Below are 26,142 nucleotides of genomic sequence, written 5' to 3'. Positions count from 1 at the left end.
CTTAACAATAGATTCCAGCATTTTCTTGTGGTTTCTTACTGTCTTTCTTCATTAAGGGTGTTACTCTCAGCATTTTCCATCTGATGGGATCGTTTTAAAGTCTAGGGAATTCTGGGATATTAAAATTGATGCATCTTTTATCTCAACAGCAGCTTTTAAGACTCTTGAATGAAGTCAATCAGGACCAGGGAATTTGTCAGCTTTCAGTTCTTATAATTTTCTCGGTGCCTTTGCTCTGGCAGTTGTAATTGTCTTGAGTTCCTCCCTGTCTTTCACTACTTTTTTTTTCCACATCTTACCTCAAGGGATAAATCTCTTCTGCATCCTTGTTGAAGTCACATCTCAAAATTGCAGATAGTGTCCCACTCTAGTATGATGAATTATTCATATAGGTTCAAAATCAAGTCTGTTTTCCCATTCTATGATCATGCTAATAAAACTTAGGACCCTCCATGGTATTTTCAAAGCTTGTCATCTTATCCTCTCACTTGTAAAGATATGTGTTTTGAATTCTGTTCCTTTGAAAATCTGTACCGTAACCAACTCTATCGTCACTCTGGCCACCCTGGTCTTTTGTTGCAATGGTGACCACAGTTCTTTGTTTTTTGGTATCTTTATTCCTGCCCACAATTCCTCTACAAATAGCTTTCTAAGAAATTTACCTTGGTGTTTTTTTTGCCTCATTTTTAAATACGCAGTGATCATCTGGAAAAATTTAGTGCGTGTTGTATCAAGCATGATGAGGTTAGATTAAATCCTCTCAGTCCCCAAGGTGATTTGGGGATGCAGTATGTCAGGCTAATTGTATGCAGTGTTGCATAGTAGCAAGGAGTGAATAGATTTTCTTTGCATTCCGTCAGAGAAATGTAGCGTCACTCGATAAAGGCAGCATATCACTGGGGCATCTAGGTTTCTAGTCCATGCTGATTTTGCAGCAGCCTAGATAAAATGAGAGGTGCAGTTGTCCTTGATTTCTTTCTCCGCTTGATGAGGAGGAAAATCAATTATGGTTGCTGCTCATCATCACTGTGACGGAATTGTATTGGCTTAATATTGAGCTTGGCTTTGCAGTTGTACAAGAACCCTCCAACTTCACTATGTAATTTCCTTTGAAGACCGGCTGAAGTTAGTTTGAGGTACTGGCACATAACCAGCAACTGTGGAGCTGTCAAATGAGAGAAAATCCAGAATTTTTCTTAAAATAGATAACATATTTTGTCAGGAAGAGGAGAGATTAATGTGTGTGTCTGTATGACCACTTCTGTGTAAAAGGGTGCAGTCATAATGAAGTACTTGTTGACTACTGGCACTGTTAATGGGAAAGTACAGTTAGGCTGCTTAATCAAACTCGGGCTCCATACACTTGCAGTCAAGTGCACAAATCAATCAACCACAGACAGGTGTTTTAACTGTCAGTAGGTTTAGCTCAGTTATAAACCAGATGCATTGGACCAATGCAGAATTCACCATTTGATTTTGCGTGTAGCCTCAGTTATATTGAAGTTTAAAGGTTCAGTTGCATTGTCAAAAGCACAGGTTTATTGCCTTGGCGACTGAGTGAGCGTGTGCTGTGAAACATGCTCTAGTTTACACAATTAGTTGATCTCAGCCAGTGGGAATGGTAGAAGTGGAACGGTTGCCATCTGTTCTCCTCGGCAAAAGAACCCAAAATTTAGCCCTCCACTCTTGTTCAGTTCCGATTTTTGATAGTCTGTGGTTCCCTGATATCAAGAAAGAATGTGATTGGGTCTCAAATATCTCTGGTGGTGTGACAGCTGTTGAGATGTGCCTTTGTGTAGCACCTTTTAATGTTGATAAAATGTCCCAAGGTGCTTCACAGGACTGCTTTCAAATAAGGTTTGGCTCTGAGCCCATGAAGGATTTTGGCATTGGCAACCAAATGTTTAGTCAGAGGTTGGGTTTTGAGGAGTGGCTTGGAGCGATCATGAAACTTGAGGCTTCAGGAGATTATAGAAAACAGGATTCTAACTCAGTGGTGGTTTGTCCTAACAGCACTCTGTTTCTAATGACTCAATAATGGATACTTGGTTAACTGTCATCTCGTGAGGCACTATCTTCAGCAGCAGAAGTGGGAAAGAAAACAATTGTACCATTGAAATTAAAATGGAGAATGCTGACGGAAAATATGCACAGTAGGTTACACATCATCTGTCTGGCCTGTTGAGTTTGTTTCTTGCATTTTTTAATTTTAGATTTCTATTCTCCGTAATATTCTGTGTTTTTTTAAATTTGTACTGCTGTATTTATATCAACCGAAATTGCTGGAGAGACCCAGTAGATCTGGCAGTATCTGTGGAGAGAAAGCAGAGTTAATTTTTCTAGTCCTGTGACTCTACTTCATCTGCTGTTTGTTCTTTTATTTATATGGCAAAATTTGTCAACTTTAATTTTTTTAAATTGATGCGCTAATTTGGACCCTTACAATTGTTGCACAATATATTATGCATATGTTTGTTAATGCATGATGTTAGTGAAAGTCTGTCATTTTGTCTGTGTGATAAGTGACTCAAAACAGCATTTGTGAGCTTGTGCTCATGTCTGGAAATTCAGCTGGAGGGCCAATCACCTGAGACGTGTCTCTATTTTGCATATTCTTTAACAGGGCTGAGTTCATACAAGTTATCTGTGGTGGAATGGGCCCTCCTCAGCTGAGGAGTGAAAGTGAAAAGAATGAATTTAGCAGCAAATATGTAAAGATCTGACCATTTATTGCAAGGTTAAATTTGGATGTCAGATTAGTACGTCAATTAATCATCTGGATATACTGAGCCTTAAAAGAGGTTATGCACAGACATGTTATGTTATTCCAAGGTGGTGATTTAATTGTGAACTTACATTAGTAAATGATGAACTGTTGTCTCAATTAGAAGTAACCCTTTCATAAGAACAGAGATAATGGGAACTGCAGATGCTGGAGAATTCCAAGATAATAAAATGTGAGGCTGGATGAACACAGCAGGCCAGGCAGCATCTCAGGAGCACAAAAGCTGACGTTTCGGGCCTAGACCCTTCATCAGATGCTCAGATGATCTGATGAAGGGTCTAGGCCCGAAACGTCAGCTTTTGTGCTCCTGAGATGCTGCCTGGCCTGCTGTGTTCATCCAGCCTCACATTTTATTATCTTTCATAAGAACATCCTCAATTACTGTGTCCTCAGATTACTGAGTACTGTCTTTTTCTGAATTTGCACAATAAACTGCAATGTTGTTATTCTCATTGGCACTACAGTGTAGTTGGTTAAGTTATGAGTCAGGGCCTGAGGTGACTCCAGAGGAAACTGAATATGCTCCCTTCAGGGCAATGCTTGGCACTAGTGCTGTACTTTAAATGTAATCGATTTGTTTAGCTCACATAGTGGTCATGGAAAAACACAGAAGAAAATAAATTTGGCAAGTTTTTGCAATTCTGTGACATAAGTTTACATGATGTAAATGACATCCACAGAATTATTCTAGTAAAATGTAATAATATGGAATAAAAATATGCACATTGAATGCGCCAATGGTCAGAAAGCCATGAGGAATTGCCGACACCGAGATAAATGGACCAGACGTATCTGGATGATTTTGGGCACATTTATTATGCCTAGTGATAAGTTAGACTTACTCCAGTAAATGTAGCCACCTGCGTTCTGGTTAGCACTAATTCTGACACTAAATCCCTTTCCCTCAATTGCATTGATTTCAAAGTATCTGTTGTTGTTAACAAATGTTGCTACGGTCTCAAAGCATCCTGCCTTTCCAAGTTTCTCCAGTTCACACGAACTTATACCCAGTGATTGATGGAGACCTTCTGTCCCATCTTCCCTCCACCCCATCCCAGTCCATGGGCATGGACACCTAGCAAGGTAAGGAGTGTATAAAACTAAAATTAAAGGGCTTATAAAAATGCACAAAGCACTGAGCATGCAAACAAAGGGCCTCAAAGCAACTAATAAAAAGAGCCACTGAAAGGGATAATGAAAATAATGAACTTTTCTTTGTCTAAGTTGAAATCCTTCCAAAAATCCCAACACCACCACCACCCTCTGGTCCCTGATTAACCTTCAATTACCTGCACTAGGCTGTATCTTAATTCTTAAGCTGTCTGGTGTGTTCTTTTCCCATTTCTCCTTGTGAAGTGCATTGGAACGCAAATCCCTGACTCTGAATTCAAGTAGATAAGACCATAAAGAAATGGTTACAGAATTTTTGGTTTCAAAATTGAAACAAAACCAGTTAATATTCCTGAGAGGGAACAGCTCCAGTTCATTGAAAAAACAGGCATGGACACCTAGCAAGGTAAGAAGTGTATAAAACTAAAATTAAAGGGCTTACAAAAATGCACAAAGCACTGAGCACACAAACAAAGGGCCACAAAGCAGCTAATAAAAAGAACCACTGAAAGGGATAATGAAAGAAAACTTGGAAGGAACATCAAAAGTAATATGAAGAAATTTTATAGTTAAATAAAGGGAAAGCGGGTGGTCAGATGCAATGTTAGGCCACTCAAGACTGAAAGTGGGGGTATTGTCAGTGTTTATGGGAAATGGCAGATATGTTATATAATTACTTTGCCTTAGTATTTACAGTAGAAAAGAAGGCTAGCATGCCAGAAGTCACAAAGAAATTAGTAGTGATTCAGGACCGGGGCTGAATAAAATTAATGCAAGTAAAACATCATTAATAAGGAAATTACTGGAATTAAATTGCCACAAATCCCCAGGACCTGATGATTTCCAGCCATTGGTGTTAAATGAAGTAGGGGGGCACCTTGTAGATGCCCTAACAATAGTTTTTCAGAGTTTCCTAGATGCAGGAGTTGTCTTTCTGGTTTGGAAGAATGCACATGTCAGTCTGCTGTTCAAGAATGGAAAAAGAGGAAAAGCGGAGAATTGCAGACCCTAGTTAGCTTAACACCTGTAATTAAGGATGGTATAACTGAGCCTCAAGTATTCAGTTAATCAGGGAGAGCCAGCATGGATTCATGATATGTAGGTCATGCCTGACAAACCCCATTGAATTTTTTGAAGAGGTGACTTGGGTAGTGAACAAGCAAATATCTGCGTGTTGTTTACGTGGACTTGCAGAAGACATTTGATAAAGTCCCATACAAGAGACTGAAAGTACATATGGAATTCGGGGCAAATTACTGACATGGCTAGGATGTTTGTTGAGTGGCAGGCAACAGAAAGGAAGAATAATGAGAACTTATTCAAATTAGTAGGATGTGAGCAGTAGTGTCCCAGGAGGGAAGCAAAAAAGAATGAAACAAAAAACTGTTGCTGCTGGACAGGGAAATAAAAACAAAAATTGCTGGAGAACTCTCAACCAGGAGACAAACTAAAAGGTGTGACCAAGAGTAACTGGATTCAAAATGTTCATTCTGTTTTCTCCTTGCAGATGCTACCAGATCTCATCAGTTTCTCCAGCAGTTTCTGTTTTGAAGCCCCTTAAGGATCTGTTAGGACCTCAATTATTCATATTATTATTCATATTATTTATTAATTACTTGGATGATGACACGGAAAGCTGTATATCAGGTTTGCTGATGACAAAACGTTAGATGACATCGTAGACTGTGTAGATAGGCTATCAATAGCCCTCTGTTATTTTGTGCTAAGTGATTGGGCAAAATTGTGGCAGATAGAATTCAATATAAGCAAGTGTGAGGTTATTAATTTTGGACTGGAAAGGAATTGATCATAAGATTTTCTAGATAGAATGAAGTTAAATACAGTGGATGTCCAAAGAGACTTTGTAGGAAGGTAGGTTCAGATCCATGGATCTTTAAAATGATACGAACGTGTGCTGAAAATAATCTGGAAAGTTAATGGTATCCTGGCCTTAATATCTAGAGAACGGGAGTATAAGGATGCAAAAGTTATGTTGCGTTTATACAAAACCCTTGTTAGACCCCACTTGGAGTATTGTGAGCAGATCTGGGCAACGGGTTAAGTTACGAAAATTCCACAAATTGGTCTGTTTTCTCTGGAACGTAAAAGGATAAGGAATAATCAGATTGAAGCCATCAGGAAATGAACAGGAAAAAACAGGCTAAATAAAAATAAACTATTTCCGCTGGTTAAGGATTCTAGAACTGGAGGCACAATGAGAGTATTAGGACCACACCGTGCAGGAGGCACTTCTACACACACAGGATAGTAGATGTTTGCAACTCTGTTCCCCTTGTAGTGGATGCTGCATCAGTTGTTAATTTTAAATTTGGATATATAAATACTTGTTAAGAAAAGGTATTAAGAGATATGTGCCAAAGGCAGGTATGTGGAGCTAGCTATGGATCAGCCATGATCTCACTGAAAGGTCAAACAGACTCGAGGTACTAAGTAGTCTACTGTTGTTCCTATGTTCCTGTTAATAAAATAAGCACTGGTTAAGTCATCAATGGTTTTCAGTTTTGGCCGTCCTGTCTAGAAAAAATGTAAAAGACAGTAGCTTTACCAAGTTGATCCCAAAGATTGAAAACTAAAATTGAGCCAAGCTCTGACTTTTCCTCATTGTAGGCTAAGAGAAATTTAGATACAGTTTATTTTTAAACAAATTTTGAATGATTTCAATAAGGTGAACAGGAAAAGCCTATTTTCCCTACCCTTAAGCATCATTCACAAGGGATCATCAATTTAAAGTAGTATGAGTATAATGGAGACGGCTTTACACAGAGTTGATGAACATAGAATCCTTTTACCAGTCAAGACCAAGATTTCACCTTTTCAGGAAGTCATGGATAAATATGCTTTAGTGAGAATTGGCACAGATAGCTGAATGCTGTAAACTTTGAGTCATCTTATAGGGTAAGTCATCTTTAGTATTTTGGCTTATCTGTTGATACTGTTGTCCCGTTCTACAGGTCACGTGCCTGACATGCAATTACAAATCCAACACCATTGAACCATTTTGGGATCTTTCACTGGAGTTTCCAGAGCGTTATCATTGTCTTCAGAAGGGTGCTACTCAGCTTAAAGAATGCACTCTGACGGAAATGCTGGCAAAGTTTACAGAAACAGAGGCTTTGGAAGGGAGGATTTACGCTTGCGACCAGTGCAACAGTAAGGAGTGCCTCTTTTAAGTGAGCTTTCCTCTCAGATGAGCACTGTAACAATGGTTATCCAGACTTGGAGTACTTGAGACCTTGGCACCTGTCGAATGGGTAGTTTCTTATATGTGCCTAAACAGTAAATTAATCCTTTCAAAACTCCTCCCCATTCAGATACGTGATAACACACTTCTGAAGCGGGTGGGACTCGATTCAGGACAGCAAATACTGACAGACTATCTGCATTCATTCTTGTCCTGGCTGTATGTTTACAGAAGCAATTTTAATCTGATTTCCCTACGTAAAGGCTTCTGACACCATTTGTAGTGCCCATTACAGAGCTGGTAAGTCTTCACAAATCAGGGATCATCCTTGCAGCCTTTCTAGTCTCTATAGCTATTCGCTGCCTCAAAAAAACGAAAGCATTGGGTGAAATCTTAAACTGTAGCTGCTTGATGGGACCTTAAGATAACAAACAGAATCATACTTCTTTAAGTATTTTTCTAGTTTCATTGTTCTCAATTACTGTTAGAATACTGCCTTGAGATCATTTTCATTGAAGGATTAGTCTACTCGGTGCACTGTTTGGCCTAGACATTCACCAACCAATAAACCATTCCTTGCCTTACAACAAACTTAAGCTGTGAACAGTGATGTATACCAGTGCATCTGATCTTAAAAGGGCTGAATAAGTAATACTTTTAACTGAAAGTATGATTATTGATATTAATGAAACAGAAACAAAAGATTCAAGTGATAAAGCAACAGCAAAGAACAGTTGGGCCAAATGTCCTGTTTCTGTGCTATGAATTTTATGTAATTCTGGCTAATTATCTCTCAGGTAAACGACGAAAATCCTCACCAAAACCCCTCGTCCTGACAGAAGCTCAAAAACAGCTAATGATATACAGACTACCTCAGGTCCTCCGTCTGCACCTTAAAAGATTCAGGTAACATGAATTTGCTGCAGCTGCAAAAGATTGTGTTTAGTTCCATAATCTATGAATATTTTAGTTGTACCTTTGACCTTTCAGTGCTCATAGTTTTGGTTTTAGCTATAGCTCAATATGTGACACTCTTGGAGTGGACGTTTTGTGTGTTTAAGTCCTACCTGAGAAACTTCAGCACAAATCTCTGGGCAAGCATGTCACTGTCAAGTACTGCTGAGGGAATACTGTCAGAAGTGCAGTCTTTCAGATTAAACTTAAACTAAGGTGCTGTTTGCTCTGTTGGCTGTCTAAAGGATTCCTTGGGACTGTTCCAGAGATGACTAGGGAAGCTATCCCTGGTAGGTATCGCTTATTTGACATCACTGAGAACGAATTAGGTATCAGCTATTATTCTTGCTGTTTGTGGGAGTTGCTAGCTGAAGCTTGGGTGCCCCTTTCTCTCCATTGCATCAATTATTACATTTCAAAAGGATACTTCATTGACTGGAAGGCATAAAATACAAGTTTTTCATTCTTCTTTCTATTGAAAAGAACTTTGTTTTAATTAGAATCTGAGCTGAAGTATAGATAGCATATTTGAGCCGTCAATGTGATTATTCTGGTTGCAGTCTAGTTTCTGCAAGTATAGGCATAGTATAGATTGGATAAGTATGACAATATCCGTGAACCTTGGATCACCAGGGTTGTTATGACCTTGGTCAGAAAGAAAAAGGAAGCAAATGTAAGGTCTAGGAGGATGCAAACTGATGAAACCCTTGAAGTGTGTATGGAAAATAGGAAAGAACTTGAACAAGGAAATAGAAGGGCTAAAAGAGGTCATGAAATGTCATTAGCAAATAGGATTAAGGAGATTTCTAAGGCTTTTTGCACATATGTAGAAAGCAGGCGGATAGCCAGGGAAAGGGTTGGCATACTCGAGGACAAAGGAGGGAATCTATGTGTGGCGTCAGAAGAGGTAGTTGAGGTCCTAAACAAATACTTTGTGTCGGTATTCACCAAAGAGAAGGAATTGTTAGAGGATGATCTCAAGAAAGGGAGTGTTGCGTTTCTGAGCCAAGTTGCTTTTAATAACAAAGAGACGTTGTCTGTCTTAAGGTAGGTAAGTCCCTGGGTCCTGATGGGATCTGTCCCAGGATATTGAGGGAGGCAAGAGAACAAATTGCTGGAGCATTGACAGACATCTTTGTATCCTCTTTGGCCACAGGTGAGGTCCTAGAGGAGTGGCGAATAGCCACTGTTGTCCCGTTGTTTAAGAAGGGTAGCAGGGATAATCCTGGAAATCATTGATCTGTGAGTCCCTTGTCAGTGGTAGGGAAGTTATTGGAAAATATTCTCGGGGACAAGATCTATATACGTTTAGAAGCAAATAGACTAATTAGTAAGAACATGGTTTTGTGCGGGTGAGGTCGTGTCTCACTAATTTGATCAAGATTTTTGAGGAGGTGATGAAGATGATTGAGGGAAAAGCGGTTGATGTTGTCTGCATGGACTTCAGTAAAGCCTTGGATAAAGCTTTTTGTGGCAGACTGCTACAAAAGGTGAAGTCACATCATATCAGGGGTGAGCTGGCAAGATGGATACAGAACTGGCCCAGTCATAGAAAATAGAGGGTAGCGGTGGAAGGATGCTTTTTGGAATGGAAGGTTGTGACTAGCGGTGTTCCACGGATCAGTGCCGGGACCTGTGCTGTTCTTAGCCTACGTAAGTGAATTGGAAGAAAATGTAGCTGGTCTAATTCATAAGGTTGTGAATGATACAAAACTGGTGGAGTTGCAGATAGTGAGGAAGATTGTCAGACGATACAGCAGGGCATCGATCGGTTGGAGGCATGGGCAGAAAAATGGTTGATGCAGTTTAATCCGGACAAATGTGAGGTGATGTGTTTTGGAGGGTCAAGTACAGGTGGAAATTATTCAGTGAATGGCAGAACCCTTAGGAGCATCGATATGCAGAGGGATCTGGGTGTACAGGTCCACAGATCACTGAAGATGGCAGTGCACATACATAAGGTAGTCAAAAAGGCTCATTGAACGGGGCATTGAGTATAAGGATAGACAAGTTATGCTGCAGCTTTATAGAACTTCAGTTAGACCACACATGGAATATTTGTGTACAGTTCTGTTCACACTACCGGAAGGATTTGGGCGCTTTGGAGAGCGTGCAGAAAATGTTTACCAGGATGCTGCCTGGTATGGGGGTTTTTAGCTATGAAGAAATGTTGGACAGATTTTTCGTTGGAATGCACAAGGTTGAGGGATGGCATAAAAGACATTTGTAAGATTGTGAATGGCATGGATAGAGCGGAAAGTACAACGCTTTTTCCCAGGTGGAGGGATCAATTACTAGGCGACATAGGTTCAAGGTGTGAGGGGATGAAGTTTAAAAGAGCTGTGCAAGGCACGTTTTTCACATTAAGGGTGGTGAGTGCCTGGAACGCATTGCCAAAGGTGGTGGTGGAGGAAGCAGACACAGTACCAGTATTCAAGAAGCACCTGGACGAATACATGAATAGGAAGGAAATAGAGGGATATGGATCCTGTAAGTGAAGACCGTTCCAGTAAGGAAGGGCAAAATAATCGGTGCAGGCTTGGAGGGCTGAAGGACCTGTTCCAGTGCTGTGTTGTTCTTTGCTCTTTCTGCCTGCTGAATATTCAGTCTGGTTTGATTTTTTTTTTAATACACACTTGTTACACTTCTATTCATTCCTCTTAAATGATCGTTGTATAAATATGGAAGCCACTTGGAAACCCATAAACGAAATGCTCTGTATTGTTCTATGTTCTAATACTTTATCAATATGATAAGCTAACCTTGAACTGAAGTTACCACAGACTGGAACAAGTTGAAAGATCCTAAGGGAATTGCTGTATCCTTCACCATTGGTGAAAAGCAGGTGACAGCATTTGTACTTTGTATGAGAAGGCTGTTCACGTTAGTAACCATTTGTTGCTGGAGCACTGAAGCGGAAAAACATTGTTTCTTGATTGATTACTTTAGGTATGACTGGATATTAAATGCATATTGCATGATTCGTCCATTTCTGCAAGTGTTCAGACTTGGCCAAGCAGAGAACATATCCTCACAGCATCCTTTCCTGGCCTGTCTTTAATTTATCATGCTACTTGTCTGTCCTAACTCAGCGTATTCGCTACTGAAATTGACAATCTTGCCTTTGCTACTTGACAATTTCAGTGCTGACCTGACCAGCCTCCAAACTTCTGACTTGCATATATTTATACTCCTCCATAATGCTGCATGTATCTGAAGTTGCTCAGGATATCATTACCTTTACATCTGACCTCCTGGTCTGACACTGCCTTGCTTTTTGAAATTCACCTCCTTGTTTTCAAATTTCCTCCCTCTACTTAGCCTCTTCCAGGCCTACAAATCTTTTAGATTTCTTTGCTTTTCCAATTCTAAATTCAGTTTGTAAAAACCCAGCTGTTTGATCAAGTTTTTGGCCATATGTCTTGTTCTCTCCAGTGACCCGGTGTCAGTAATGTTTTGATATCATTCTTATTTAGCCTTGGAAAGATTTACTGCATTCAATGTGGTACATAAATGCCCAACAACAACAATTTACATGAGGGAACAGCTTGGGACTTCCTTTGATTCTCCTTTTCCTAACCAAATTTGGCCCATGAACAGAAACCTGCGTGTGGCATTGCAGTGCTGGCACAGAATTTTGCTCTAGGTTCTGCACTGTGTATTGGAGCTCTATTATACTGCCCTGACAGCAACTGATGTTTTTCACCTTAATCTATTTGAATTACTTCTCTGTAGTTAGACAACATGACAGCTTTCATCCACTATATTCCCTCGCTTGTACCAGTTGATGCATTTGTTCTGTTTGCCTAATCTTTACCCTGTTAAATAAATCACCAGCGTATAAATTCCCAGCTCTATATATTTTCCTCCTGCAAGTGTTTATCCTTCTGTGGCCATAGTATTTGGATCCAGAGTTCCTTCCAAGCCTTGCAGGATTGCAGACAGTAACAATCAGGAGTGTGATACACAGTGGGCAAACAGGTAGCACATGAGTTAGGCATGTGCATGGTCCTGCAGCAATCTTAAAGCCACCAGACATATTCAGAAAAAAGTGAAGCGAATTTAGAAGGAACGTTTCCTGGTTATTGGTGATTCCTGGTTATTGGTGATTCTGTAGATCCTTGCCGCAAGTATTTGTTATTTGTTTGTCCCTTTAACAGTGAATGTGATGCTAAACACTGCAGCACATACCAATTCTACATTATGCTATTGAGGAAGCAGTAAGCTATTTGGAATGTATTGAAATCAAGGCATCTCCTCTCCTTGCTGCACTCTTTCTCCCTGTGCCACTGAGCTGGGATCAGGAGGTGCTAGCCTGGTGAATTTGAATTTCATTCTATTTGTTGCTGCTTTTCCTACCGCGAGATGTCTGTTCTCCCGCTGTGGCTGAGATAACTAACTCAGCGCATACCAGGGATTAAACTTTTCACCTTTTGTTGTTGTGAACTGTTGTAGTTAAACAAACTAATAAGACACTGACTTTTTTATCTAGTTATCTTATACAGAATGAGTATTTTTACAGGGCATTGATATATTGTACTCGTGTTCCTTATTTCCCTCTTGATGCAGCTACTGTGTTTTTAGGTGGTCTGGCCGCAACCATCGTGAGAAGATAGGGGTGCACGTCAACTTTGACCAGGTATTAAACATGGAGCCTTACTGCTACAGGGACTCTTCCTCCACTCTTGGCAAGGAAAGCTTCATATATGACCTCTCAGCTGTGGTGATGCATCATGGAAAAGGATTTGGCTCAGGACACTACACCGCGTACTGCTACAACACAGAAGGAGGTCAGTACACTTTAAGTTTAAACAAGGAAGTGTCTTAAATGATCTTTACTCTTGGTGTTTTGGAGGTATAGTGGCAGAATTCTTCCCCCTAGACTACAAGCTTCTCTAGTTATTTTTGAATTCATACTGAATTAGCTGATGTCAGCTCAGCACGTTGGATTTCTACAGTAGGTGCCAGAGTGCTCAGATGAAAAACTCTGCATCCCACTTCTGATTGCAATACCATATCAACTGCTCATAATAGTGTGCTGAAAAAGATAGTGTCTTGATTGTGGTGCCCTCTAGTACAAACAGCCTGCCAAAACTTCATTGACCTGGCACAACCAAAAAGAATTTTTTTTTGAGTGATCTCAGGGTTGTTGACCAGCATCCAAAATTGGGATCAAATGTAGTAATTTCCCTCCTCATGCAGCTTTCAGTGAATCATAGAATGTGTCAGCAGTCTTGCCCATCTCAGCAAGATATTCCGAATTTGTAATGAGCACAGTTATCTCCAAAGAAAATCATTCAAATTTAAGTGTGGTCATTTTAATTACTATCACAACTGCATAACTATCGGTTATTTCCTCTGGTCACACCTCTGTGTGCTGTGAAATTGTCTGTCTTGCTAGTTGAATACTGTGTGCCTCAAACTTGCAAAAAGACTATCATGCCATTCTCCCACTTTCAAGTTTGTTTCTTTCTGAATCCTGCAAGATGAATGATGATTATTGCAGTTGTGTAAAAAATGTTTGAACTATTTGTTGCCCTTTTCTATTTTGAAAAGAATAATTTGAGGTGTGTAACTTATTGCAATGAGGAATTTTGCTTGAAACAGCTAAACCTGGAAAAGAATAAAATATTAAGTAATCATGAAAAGTGCAAAACAATCTAATCTGTCACTTTCCTCCTCTTTCTGAACGATTTTAAAACCTCCAATATCGGACTTCTTCTGATCACTTTCTCAAAGATATGATGTAGGTAAGACTGGTTTAACAAAGTGCATTTAGTGGTGTGGAACAGGGCCAAACAGTTCCACAGCTCCCATCCCATAGCCCACTGACCCAGTCTAGGCATAAGATTAAAGAATGACTCTTTGGATAAAGTAACACAAGGCTGCTGTCATCCAAGGAAGGAGTGGCATCCGCAAGAGTGAAGTGGGGAGTGGATGAGGCCTTAGGGATTGTGGGAGACTGAAAGTTGTATATCAAACTGTACATAATTTTATTGACATTCTCCATTTGAATAAATATCCTGAAAATACTAAATATTTACAAGTCCGCTGTATCCTTTTTTCCCCTCTTTAGAGTTTTGGGTCCACTGTAATGACTCTAAGCTAAATGTGTGCAGTGTGGAGGACGTGTGCAAGACCCAAGCCTACATTCTCTTTTACACTCAAAGAACCGTGCAGAACAGAGTGGGGTTTGTCACAGGCATGCATTCTGAACCTCAGGTGCCAACCAGAAATACAGAGAAGAACAGGAGACTGACCTTCCCCTAGCATGGGATGCAAAAACCATTATTGGAATTCACTGAAACCATCCAGCGTCAACCACTGGGAACCATGTTGGGGCTGATCAAACACTGATGTGTTCTCATGTGGGCTACACATGCCCTAGGGCTCGTTTACTGAAGCATATATAGCCTTCCTATGCATAATATGGTAGGATATAATTCCGTACTTGTCAATTAAAATGGTTTTTTTTCAAAGTGTCCAACTGTCCCAGGTCGGATGATGTGGGCGTATACGGTATCAACGTTCTTGTTGCAAAGGTTTTCTTTTCCCTCCCCTCCAGGTGGTACATCCATTGTCATCATTCATGTTGTTGGCTGTTCTTGAGATGCAACCATATCTGATACTTGCTTTCATCCTTTAACTCCCAGAAGGTGCCTTTGTTTGCCACATGATTCACTGACTAAACACAGGTACATGTGTTTAACCCATTCTCGTTATTTGCCGGATGCAGAATCGTTTATTCCCTGTGGTGCAATAGCAAGCTAAGCTTGAACTGATTCACTAATTCTGCATTTTCACGTTATGGCCAGGGCTGTGTCACGTTTGCACTGATCCTTCACTAATTATTTCAGGCTCCATAGTACCAGCTATCATTGCCACTAATGCTGCGGAACAGTAAGGAAACCACAAGAGAAATCCTTGTCCCTTTGCTCCCATTTTATGATTTTTGTACTTTATTTAAGTTTAAGGACTTGTGCTGTGAAGAATTACTGACACAACACCAGTCTCATCATTGAAAATATTTACTGGCTTGTATGAAACCTAACAGGATGCGCTTTTTCTGATAACGTAAATCCCTCTGTTGTGGGTCTGATAGATTCAGAACACATGATTCTTAGGAGTTAAAGCAGCCTTAGTGAGTCAAAGCACTTCTGCTGCAAACTCTTCCTGGCTTGTCCTTTTGTCTGTTGGATTTTGTATGAGGGTAGAAATTGTTAGTGTTTTCAGCCAAGCCCTTGTTTTTAGATAGTATATGCATAGCTGATCATGCAATAACATGGCAGCTTTGGAAATGTAAGTTACAACATTTGCAACAATTTCAAAATAAATGTGGGTGATTAAATAATTCTGTTCAATACAATCTTACGTGTGAGTATTTAGAATGTTTCTGCCAATTGTTTGACTTCCCTTTTCCATCATGTTTTGGTTTAATTTTGAGAATTTTTGAGGAATTCAGATTATTCAGAACAAAACAAACACGCACACCGTTCTGCTGTCTAAGCTGCTTACAGCTAATAGGTTTGAATATATTTCAGAGCAATGTTGCGCCCCGGGCTGTTGGCTACAGTGGATTGGAGCAGCATTGGCTGGGCAATTCCTTTGTTTGCTCCTGGGATCGAGCAAAGTTAACTAATCTTTCCCAACATAATCATAGTAGTGTCCCTAGACGAGGTGGGTTGAAAGGAAAAATGGCGTGGAATAGCCCCAGTTGCTGCTGGAAATTTGTTCCATTCGTGTCAGGTATGTTCTCCAAACACAAGATGCTCAGCGCTTATGGAACAGCACTGCACCATGAGTCACCCCCTTCAAAGGGAGCAGTGAGAAGGATGAAATCAATACACATCGTAGTATGCATCAAGTCCAGCATAATAAGCCAGAGAGAGAGGTGGGGGGAGATCTGCTGTTGTCAAGTTGCTGATATGCAGACACATATGAGATGGTTTGGTTTGTTGACTTGGTTTGATACACCTTACAAGAGATGGCTAAAGCTGCTTGAAATATGGTGCCATTGAGTTTTAAATCTTTTTTGAAATTTGTCATTCCTTTTTCAAATGAGATTGTTTAAAGGGTTCAAAATCCAGCTCTCAACATGTTCTTAATACAACACATTTTGCGTAAAGGTGTTCAGCTCCCAGACTGGTCCCAATGCATCACTCAGCTGGAGATTACCCTATGCCTGTGGAATGATTTTCTTCTGGCTGTTTTTTTTCCTCTTTCTTCAGAGGACAGGCTGCTGTCTGTTTTTGCCATCTTCATCCAACAACTCAGATAGTGAACTAGCAAAAGTACTGAGGATGAAAGTTTTTAATTTTTGTTGAGACAGGTTTGAATTCATTCTCACTTTTTTTTAACTTTAAGTTTAGAATTTGAGGTGCTGTTCGCAATGCGCTGCCTTCCCTTATCCCAATTCATCCTCCCAGTTATAACTACTTGTAATCAACCTGTTCTCACACAATGGAATAAGTGGGACTTAAACCCAGGCCTGCTAGCCTGCAGATAGGGACACTTCCACTCCACAACAAGAGCCCTACCCTCCCACTTGTAAACTTGGTGACATTGATTACTCTTTCCACCTAGATTCTGGTTCATTCGGCTGGTTGGAGATAGATCAGTGCTGCCTATCACTTGCTTTGTTGACTTATAAAATGACCCAAACTTTGGTGCTTCAGAACTTAAGATACTTCATATTTAGTATGGCAGCTAACAAGGGAGGCAGTGTATGTCAGTCTGTTACAGAGAGGTACTGTGTGCAAGGCTGCTTTCCACCAGCTTGCACTGCTGCAGCAACTTCAGATCCTCTATGCATATCATTTAATAATGAACTGCCAACCTTTTGGCAGTTTGCACACCATAACAACCTTTTATGTCCTGTTGGAAATATCAAAAACACAATTTGAGTCGTAAAAAGGAACCTATTACCGATTATGTTGTTTCTATAAGCTCAATAGAATATGGAGCAGAAATGCTACTTCAGTGCCTAGAAAGGCCAGTGGCTAAGCTTTTTTATGTAACAAATTGTGTGCAAAATAAGTCTCATTGTGTTCATGCTGAAAGTCAGTTTACGTGTACCAAAATAAAGTCAGACCTGGTCCCCACTTCTGCCCTGTTGGTATCCGCTTGCAAGTTGTCACTTTGTACTATGCATCTAAAATGAATTTGGATGTTGAAACCTATATGGGTTTCTGTAAGTGAGTCCTGATCCATATTACAGTTCAAGTACAGCTTGTGTTTGGTTGAGTTATTTCCTTTTTGCCTACCTTTCAGAATTTGCAGAACTAGACAGTTTTGCGTTATTTGATATCATTCTACTCTCCTGTTGTTTCGAGTGGAGCACAGTTCTGGAAGGAAATTTATTTAAACACAACTCAAATAACTTACGTAAGTTCGACTTTGCTGAAAACTGAGCTTGAGATGGTGCTTTAGATTGATGACCTTTTTTCATTTATCTTATCAATGTTGGTGCTGAAAATTGGTGAGCAAGTTAATCAACCAAAACATTGTAGTTGTTACATCTACCATATGATATAAAAATGAACATAAGATACAAACAAATTTTGCAAGCTCGTACTTGCACCCAGTCATGTCTTAAATTCCCGTAGCCCTTAATTTTGAATAATAGAGTGGAGGATATATTAAGGTGGTACCTATTTTGAGCCATGTCATTATTTTTGCTGTCCTAAACATCCACACAAGACTACCTTGAGCACAGGGCTACCCTTAATGATCTACCCTCATGATTCTTTCTCTAATACAAACCTGACCTAAATATCCTATTCTGGTCTTCCTATATGGTACAGTTCTGCCCTAAAGAAATTCTGTCTGTGATTCCCTCATTTTATTTTATTAGCAAGACAATCTGATTGTTGTGTCTGGCCTCACAGACATCATTCCGGTTCTTTGCAGTTTCAAAGAGTGACAGATCTTTGCCATTTGTTAAGTTTTTTAATTCTACATTGACAAGCTCAGTTGTATAGCAAGGGAAGATTCCATGTTACTACAAGTACAGGCAATCTGCTTTAAAAACAAAAAATGCTAAAAAACATATTAGTTCAGGCAGCATCTGTGCAGAAACGGAGTTCGTCAATCATACAACACAGAAACAGACCCTTCGATCCAACCAGTCCATGCTGACAACGTTCCCAAACTAAACTAGTCCCACCTACTTGTGCCTGGCCCATAACCCTCCAAACCTTTCCTGTTCATGAACTTGTCCAAATGTCATTTAAATGTTTTAACTGTACCCCGCATCCACCACTTTCTCTGGCAGTTCTTTCTACACATGAACTGTTCTGTTTTAAAAAAAAGTTGACAATCCTACATCAGAACCTGCATTTGGTTAATGCCAACTGATTTCAGTTGGGGAACTGGGATTGACCTCAAAATCTCTTAAGTTATAAAAGGATAATCTGCAACCAGGATTCCCTCTCTTTATTGCTATTCAGTTTCATACATTGCAAGTGTGTTGGGTGATAGATGGGGTTGCTTTGATTTGTGATATTTCCCTTGGTCGATTTAGTCTGTTTGCCCTCGATATTGAGGGGAATGGTGTGAAGAATGACTATTTGGGCAATGAACTGAAACTTAAGTAAAATATCCAAACTACTGAAGAACAAAATGCTGCGTTATGTATGATATGTAATTTTGGAAGGATATACTTTAAGCAATAGATTTCCAAATTGGACGTTGAGGGAAAAAAAAAAACCAGTTAAGTAGCAAGAACTTAAACATAAGTTATTTATGATTTGAATTGAGAGTTCCAGTCCCAATAGAAAAATAAATCTTTCCACTTTGTCTTAAACTGTACTAAGTTCAATGTATTTTGAGAAGAGGAATGCTTACTTGCTTCATTTTGTTGACCGATGGTGGTGATGTAAGGCAGATTTCTCTAGAACAAACTGGAGAGATGTATTGAGAAATCTTTTGAAAATATCCTGTCTTTGAAACATAAATGTTTTCTTAGTTTTTCCTATCAAAGTAGTTTTGGCAAAAATTGCATTGTTATTTTTTGGTGAGCTACTTCCAATTATTTTCCTTCAGTTTCAAAATATTGAGTGAAATAAAACATTGATCTCGAGTTCAGTGGAAAAGGTTTTCATTATAAAAGAAAGCAAGTTTGACACTGTTGAGCTAGATTTTTTCAGTGTTATAGTCTTGTTCACTGCTGGTATCCAACTAAATTTCCAATTTTATTAACTTATGAATGAAGACAAGTTTATAGAGATGAATTTGATTTTCTTTAAGTTCTCAAAAGGTCAGTCAAATTAATTTTACAGGTAAATCCATCATTGCTTGATAATTTTGAACTAGATATGGTCTTGGTTTTGCATTTTATAATGAGTTAGCAAAGGACTAATCCATTATTGACAATCTTGTTGTGCTCTCAACTTGCTAATAGTTAATTGAGAACAGTAATTGGCACTGATGCCTCATTTTTCAACTTCAGTAAAGTGATTAGGTCAGGGCAAGTTGGCACTAAGCAGTTCAACAAGAGGCAAATTGATATTGTACTGCTATGAATCGGCTCCACTCGGAAAGGTGTTTCCTTCGGCCATTGTGGTGTGTACAACTACATTACTTTGTAGACAGTGAGGTTTTTAGAAGGGTGTTTAAATATTGTTTGATTGAGGTGCTCCAGGACAGCTATTGCCTGATGACTATTCCTGACCACAACCTTAGAAAAGGGAAACCATTTGGGTGATCAGACAGTTTATTAAAACATTCTGACTCGGTAGCGACATGCAACTATTACAGGCCTAATTGAATTATTGTGAGTTGGCAGTGGTGTAAACTGCATCCAGTGCTTGCATGTTGCAGCTAGTGCTGACATCTTCTAATACAACCTGCCACCCAATTGCAGGTCCTCCCTGTATTTTATGCAGCTACTTCCCTCAAGTGTTTTCTTAGGTCAGCAAATGACTCTGGAAGGAGAGTGGTGGGGTTTTGGGGGGTTTGCCTGCATGGATATTACACCAGTACAATCTCCTTGTGAAACTGTTCAAAGCTGCGTAAATGGATTCAGTAGATTATGATGCCAGGTTTCAGTATAATTATGGCATTTAGGTCATAGAGCTTGTTCAGGGATTGTGTCTAAATAGTGCTCATGCATTACACATCCTGTCCACCATCACCCTGTTACTTTGGCATATACTTAAACTGATAGCAATTTACATCTTTTTAAGAAAACAAAATTAAAGATTTAATTTTACAAACAGTCTTGAAAACCAAATTAAAGGATCAAAGATTATTATTTCAAAGTTAATTAGGAAATTGAGCCTGGAAAATGTTATGGTGACGTATTCAAGGTTTATTTTGGGACCTGCAGTAGCAGTTTCCAGTAAAGTAAATCCAGAAGGGATTTGGAGAGATTGATGAACAGGATTTGAGAGTTGAGGCCAGATATGAGGAACATAGAGGCAGAATTTGACTATTCAGCCCTTCAAGCCAGCTCTGCCATTCAGTTAAGAATTAGTACATCTGCACCTCTGCTGCATTTTTATCAGCCTTTGCTCCATCAGCCTTTGGCAGTCTTACTAAACAATAAAAGCCATCTCAAGATCTGAAGGCGTCCAGCACTCTGTCTTATGGGCTGAGAGTTTCAGGCTTCCTCTATCATGTATGGAACAAATTGAACCCGGGTCCCTGGCGCTGTGAGGCAGCAATGCTAACCACTGAGCCACCGAGTCACCCCGTTTTGTTTTTGGGAGGAACAATGGCAGTGTTAAGGTGCTACATAAATGCTGGTTCTTGATTTTATGACCAAAGGGAATATTTGCTCTGTGTCAGCACTCCTAGATCCTAATATATTAATCAACTCCATCAGATACTCCTCACTTTTTATACTCAGGTGATTACAAGTCAGTTTATGCAACTTGTCTTCATACTCCTGACTTTTCAGCTCTGGAAAACCAGAACCAAATCTAAGACCAGTTTATCTAGAGGCACCTAAAACTGAATGCACTTGTCCAGTTGCGAGTCCTAATAACATCTAAATTTAAGTATGATTTCCTCTACCTGGTATTTTTGTGTTTAATATCATCACCTAGTTTTGTGTGCTGAATGTGCAAATCACTGTTTTTTTACAATTATTGAGAAAATGCTCCAAGTTATCTTTCCTGGATCCTATTTGAGTGACCTCACATTTTCCCCCACATTGAATTCCATCTTCTGAAGTCTTGGTCACTGTACAAACCTATTTGTTTTCCTTTGCAACAACTTGCTTCCACATGTATACTGCATTTTTGTTTCTTTTTTGAAGGTTTGCAGTATTGTGGGGCCTTGAAGATCACTCTTTTTCCTGCAGGTGCAAAAAGAGCCTTTTTTTTAAAGAACCTTATCTTTCTCTCTCCCACGGCCAGGATACTGGCTGCCAGATTGGATTGGAAGCTTGCCAGCTGAATTAGGTCCACACTCCTCTGAGGCAGATGGCCCCCCTGCTTATGAATTTGGGCAATTTAAGAATGAGCAGTGTAGAAAATTGTAAATATCTCCTCCTCTCCCCAACCCCCTCCAAACCAATGCCATCCTAACGTTTGCCTGGAAACCTGTGGTGAAAATCAGGAAGTTTCGTGGGGGAAAAGATATTCTGGGTTTAATTAATTGTGTAATTATTTCAAATTCTGATTATCCCAAAATTGTTAGCTCTGTATCTCGAGCTGTGGTCTTATAATTTGCATCAAACAATTTATATTGGAGAATTCGGGTTGAATCTCCGAGTCAGGAATAGTTTAGATCAGTCATGTTTTTTGGGATTTTTGGGAATTATTTGCCAAAGTAATAGACAAAAACTGCCCATGTTTTGCCACAGAAATTAACTTGATGGATCAAATGGCTTATTTTTATTCCTGTATTTTCTAATGTTGTCTGTGCCCAGGACAGTAACAAGGGATAACAAGACTGCTGTGATCCTTAACTTTGACAATGAGATTTTTAAGATATTTGGGAACCCTAGCAAAGTCAGAGTTGAGTTCCGACAAACAAGAATAAAATTCCAAGCTGGAGAACTTTATTCTACTTTATTGACACTAAAGTTGTAATTTATAACTCTATCACAAGATGTCAGCAGTGTGTTTCATAAATTGTTTCATTTATAAATAAAATGGTTTCTGAGCTTTGGCATAAATTTAATAGTACAACTGGTACTAAGAGAAATGTAAGTTTTTTTTTCTTTAAAATTTTTCTCCTTCCCTTGTCCACCTCTGCTTAACACCCTGCATAATGTTCCTCATGACATGTACCTACCTCGGATAGAGAACACACAGATGGGCCTATTGCTGTCACTCCAGTGTTATTCCATATGTATTCATGAATAACGAGTTGCTATTACTCCCCAATCAGGGACATTCCTTCTGTAGTGGCTCTCTTGAGGAAGCTAGCATTCTGCACCAGTCTGTCTGAATACAGTTCTTGATTGCTGCATCTTCAATTCACTCACCTCTACCCATCAGCAAGTACTTGCATTAGAAATTTAATGTATTTTGCACCTACTTTAAGTATTACTTATGAACTAATTCAGTTCCTTGACCTCGACTGTTGCTAAAAAGGCAGCTTCTGGTTAATTTGATAATGTTTGCTAAACCTGTGTAACCATCATTGCACACTGCTATTCATGGATTAAATCAACTCGTTGGTTTATAAATCCTGTTTGCAGCAGCAATGTGTTTGATCTTCATTACAGTAGCAAATTAAGTCAATCTCTGCAAAATGCATCTCAGTTTCACTTTTGCCCATTTTATATGAAATAATTTTTCAGTTCCATTTACTTCTGTCCACTTCCTAAAGAAGCTAGTTTTACCGCTTGTATTTATTGATTTGAATGTCTCCTTTTACCAGAATATTGCAGCTTGCTCGTAGATGGTTTCATATTTTTGAATGTTTTATTTGAATGTTGTTCAATTATCATGAACACTAAAATAATTGGTACAAAGAAAGTTGTAACAAGTTTTTATACGTTATATTGTCGTTTGTTGTAATTTCTCTTCTAGGACTGTACATTACTCGCATGCACTTGCACTCTTAAGTATGGCAGCTGAGGTGAGCAGGCAATAGACTGGAAAAGGTACAGTCTTTATAGTGAAAACCCTAGTGTCACCCTTAGTATTTGATTTCAAGAACTGTCATCTTCTGGATTCAAACAACACAATACTGTGGTGGTGCTGACTGCTCATTGTGTCTGTGAATACAAACTGTTCTTACCAGCAAATTTTGAGAAAATAAATACATATATACTAGTGTACATTTTTGTGAACTTCATAATGTAATATATTGATGAAGATTGTTTTTTTTAAAGAAAATGTCTGGTTTGTTTTATGTTTCTGTTTTTATAAAAACAGAATTTACTCAGGCCTATTGTTACCAGGTCCAAAAGGAGGTAGTGATCAAATTGCCTCCTAACATTTACTGCCCTGCACATGAAAAGCCCCGGTTACACAGGCAAATATACTGAGATGAGGGAAGTAATACCATGCTGAACTCATCTCAAGTGGTAAATGAGAATTTCAATCACCAAAACCAAATGATTCGATTCGCTTTGTTCTAAGACAGCAGAGTAAGCAACCTGCCTTCCTGTATTTGTCACCCTATCTTATCGTAACTAGTATATATGATGGAGTATATACAGTGCAATCTTGATGCATGAGGTAGGTCAGGGCTGAAACCAGTAACTTGTACATTTTACTTAGAAGATGAAAACTGCAAAAGCACTCTAAGAAACGTGGAGGGTTGTTTTTAAGATTTGCATATTTGAGGATGGCAGTGAAAGCTGCAAAAGACCTTTTTTTTGAGAAATGATTTGACGCTAATGGATCTATGACGAAAAGTGCCATTTTAAAAAATTATCTTACGTACGCCCCCCCCTCCTCCATTATACACATATAAAATGACTGGTATTGATTTCTCCCACAACCCGAAAGGCATTTTCCAATCAGTTTCATTAAGAGTTGAAGTCTGTTTACCAACCTTTTTCCTGAAATTTAAAACCTTCTATTGTTAGCATGAGGAAGTGTGCAGTAAATATTCACTTACACAGAAGTGCAATTCATAAAGAAAATTAATTAGCATAGGGAAGGGTCAAATTTTAACAGGAGGTTAGGGTGACATAAAGCAATTCTTTGATTTTTTTTTAGAAAAATATTGATGTCTTTCACTCCTTATTTTTACTGACAAACATACAATTTTCTGTAAACTGCCTGTGTAAATGGGGCTTGAGAATGGTCCATTTATTTTGTTTTAAGCACATGCGTGGTTTCCCTTTTTTTCTTTTTTTTGGTTTAAACTTTTATAGCTAGTGCCATGAGCTCATTGAAGGCATGTGGTAGCAAGGAGTGTGGCTGGAGCCGCTCGCGAATTGTATTGTTATGTTGGATGTTCAGTAGCAGGTTTTTAAGTGTTAGATTAGGGCACTTTGTTCATGTGTTAGCAAATGTGGTTTGGTATTAAAGAGTACGGCACATTGAATCAGGGTCCATTCCTGTACTGTCTTGCTATGTCAACCAATCTGGATTTCATATCCTGTGATTTGATTTTTTTTAAATAGAAATGATTTTTCTAAGCTTTTGTCTTTCTACATCTATTGTTTTGTAAGTTAAAGTTCTTAATAAAGAAAAATAAAGAGTACAACTTTAGAATTTAACTGTCATCCAGTGGCTGTCTTTAAATAATTTATTCTGATTTTCTCCACTTATAGTTATAGTTTCACAGCATGCCACTAACTCTCCAGTGTATTACCTACATTCTTTGAGATATTAATGGAAGTCTATTCCTAGCTAAGTATGTTATCTTTATCCACAATCACAATCGTCCAGAGACAGTAGGAACTGCAGATGCTGGAGAATCTGAGATAACAAAGTGTAGAGCTGGATGAACACAGCAGGCCTTCCCTTGGAAGGGTCTAGGCCTGAAACATCAGCCTTCCTGCTCCTCTGATGCTGCTTGGCCTGCTGTCTTCATCCAGCTCTACACCTGGTTACCTCACAAATATCTAGAAACTGGTTTTACAGCTTTTCTCTTTATTGCACGGAATCATTCATTCTGGAAGAATGGAAATACAAATTATAGATAGTGAAATGTCCCTTCCAAATAAAATAACAGCTCTTTTGGGCCACTGAAAGCAATACTGGCCAACTGAATGGCACACTGGGAAAATTGACCAACTAAGCAGCATTGCTGGAAATTGAATCAGGACAGGCAAACAAGTATGCAAACCAGCAACCTTAATTGATTATATTGCATAGGCATTAGGAGACAGTGGAACTGAATACAAAGCCAGGAAGCTTGCAGCATTTACTGTCAAATTCACTCAAGCCACACAGATAAGTGAGCCATTCACCTTGATTGACAATTCAATGGGTTGTTGATGAGTCAATACTGCAAGGTTTCAAGTGGAACAATAGATCTGAGTTTCAGTAGAACTGTTTTAGAGACAGCTCAGCTTCTAGAGTTGGCTCAATCAATAGGGGAAATTACAATATCCAATGCTGTCTTTTGTAACCCACTTCCTGAGATAGAAATTCAATTTAAGTTATGCTAATTACATTTGTGACATCAAACTGCTGTTAGGCTGCTGTACTCTGAAATAACCGGGATAATTAACTAAAAGAAGCCGCTCAAATCAGAGGGGTCTCTCTTACACTCCAGGGATCATCAGGACGAAGAAGCAGGAACTACGGGAGCAGAAAGTACAGCCTCAATTCCAGTTTGACCAGCTGTAGTTGGGGTAGTTTCTACTTTCTAACATCTTGAGCTCCTAAAGCAGATTTTAAACTAGTGCGTGGGCATTGACGTTTAAGAACTGTAAGGTTACTTGGAATATTACTGGTTTGTAAAGTGTTTATATATCTTGTGTGTCAAAAATAATAAACCATGTCTCTTGGTAAATCATCTCATTATTAATGTAAAAAGAGTCCCATTAAGTAAGCTATTAGATCAGACATACAAAAACAAAGCTTACAAAATAGACATTGGAAACAAAAAGCATTTGAAGTTTGAATTCTTGCATTCAACACAACAATTCACAAGAATACCAATTTAAGGGGGAAACCGGCATTTTGGTTTTAGAGGGATATGGACCAAATGCAGGCAAATGGTCAAC

General features: G+C 39.1%; 1 protein-coding gene across 3 annotated transcripts in view; it reads left to right on the top strand.

The window, feature by feature from the left end:
• Nucleotides 1-24,684, top strand: part of LOC125462839 (ubiquitin carboxyl-terminal hydrolase 49-like) — a 71,486-nt gene extending 46,802 nt beyond the window's left edge. Inside the window, exons 4-8 of one of the 3 annotated variants that reach the window (XR_007249720.2) lie at nucleotides 6,868-7,066; nucleotides 7,895-8,003; nucleotides 12,621-12,841; nucleotides 14,128-17,435; nucleotides 23,039-24,684. Coding sequence is in view for 2 of the 3 variants with exons in the window: in XM_048553268.2 (XP_048409225.1) it covers nucleotides 6,868-7,066; nucleotides 7,895-8,003; nucleotides 12,621-12,841; nucleotides 14,128-14,321 (723 nt within the window). In the remaining variant the exon portion in view is untranslated. Of the gene's footprint in view, nucleotides 1-6,867; nucleotides 7,067-7,894; nucleotides 8,004-12,620; nucleotides 12,842-14,127 lie in introns of all 3 variants that reach the window. The other 2 variants (XM_048553269.2, XM_048553268.2) reach the window with 2 other exon arrangements.
• Nucleotides 24,685-26,142: the final 1,458 nt, after the last annotated feature.

The sequence above is a fragment of the Stegostoma tigrinum genome, chromosome 21 (genome assembly GCF_030684315.1).
Source record: "Stegostoma tigrinum isolate sSteTig4 chromosome 21, sSteTig4.hap1, whole genome shotgun sequence".
Lineage (NCBI taxonomy): Eukaryota > Metazoa > Chordata > Chondrichthyes > Orectolobiformes > Stegostomatidae > Stegostoma > Stegostoma tigrinum.
This window is presented reverse-complemented; position numbering and strand designations above follow the sequence as displayed.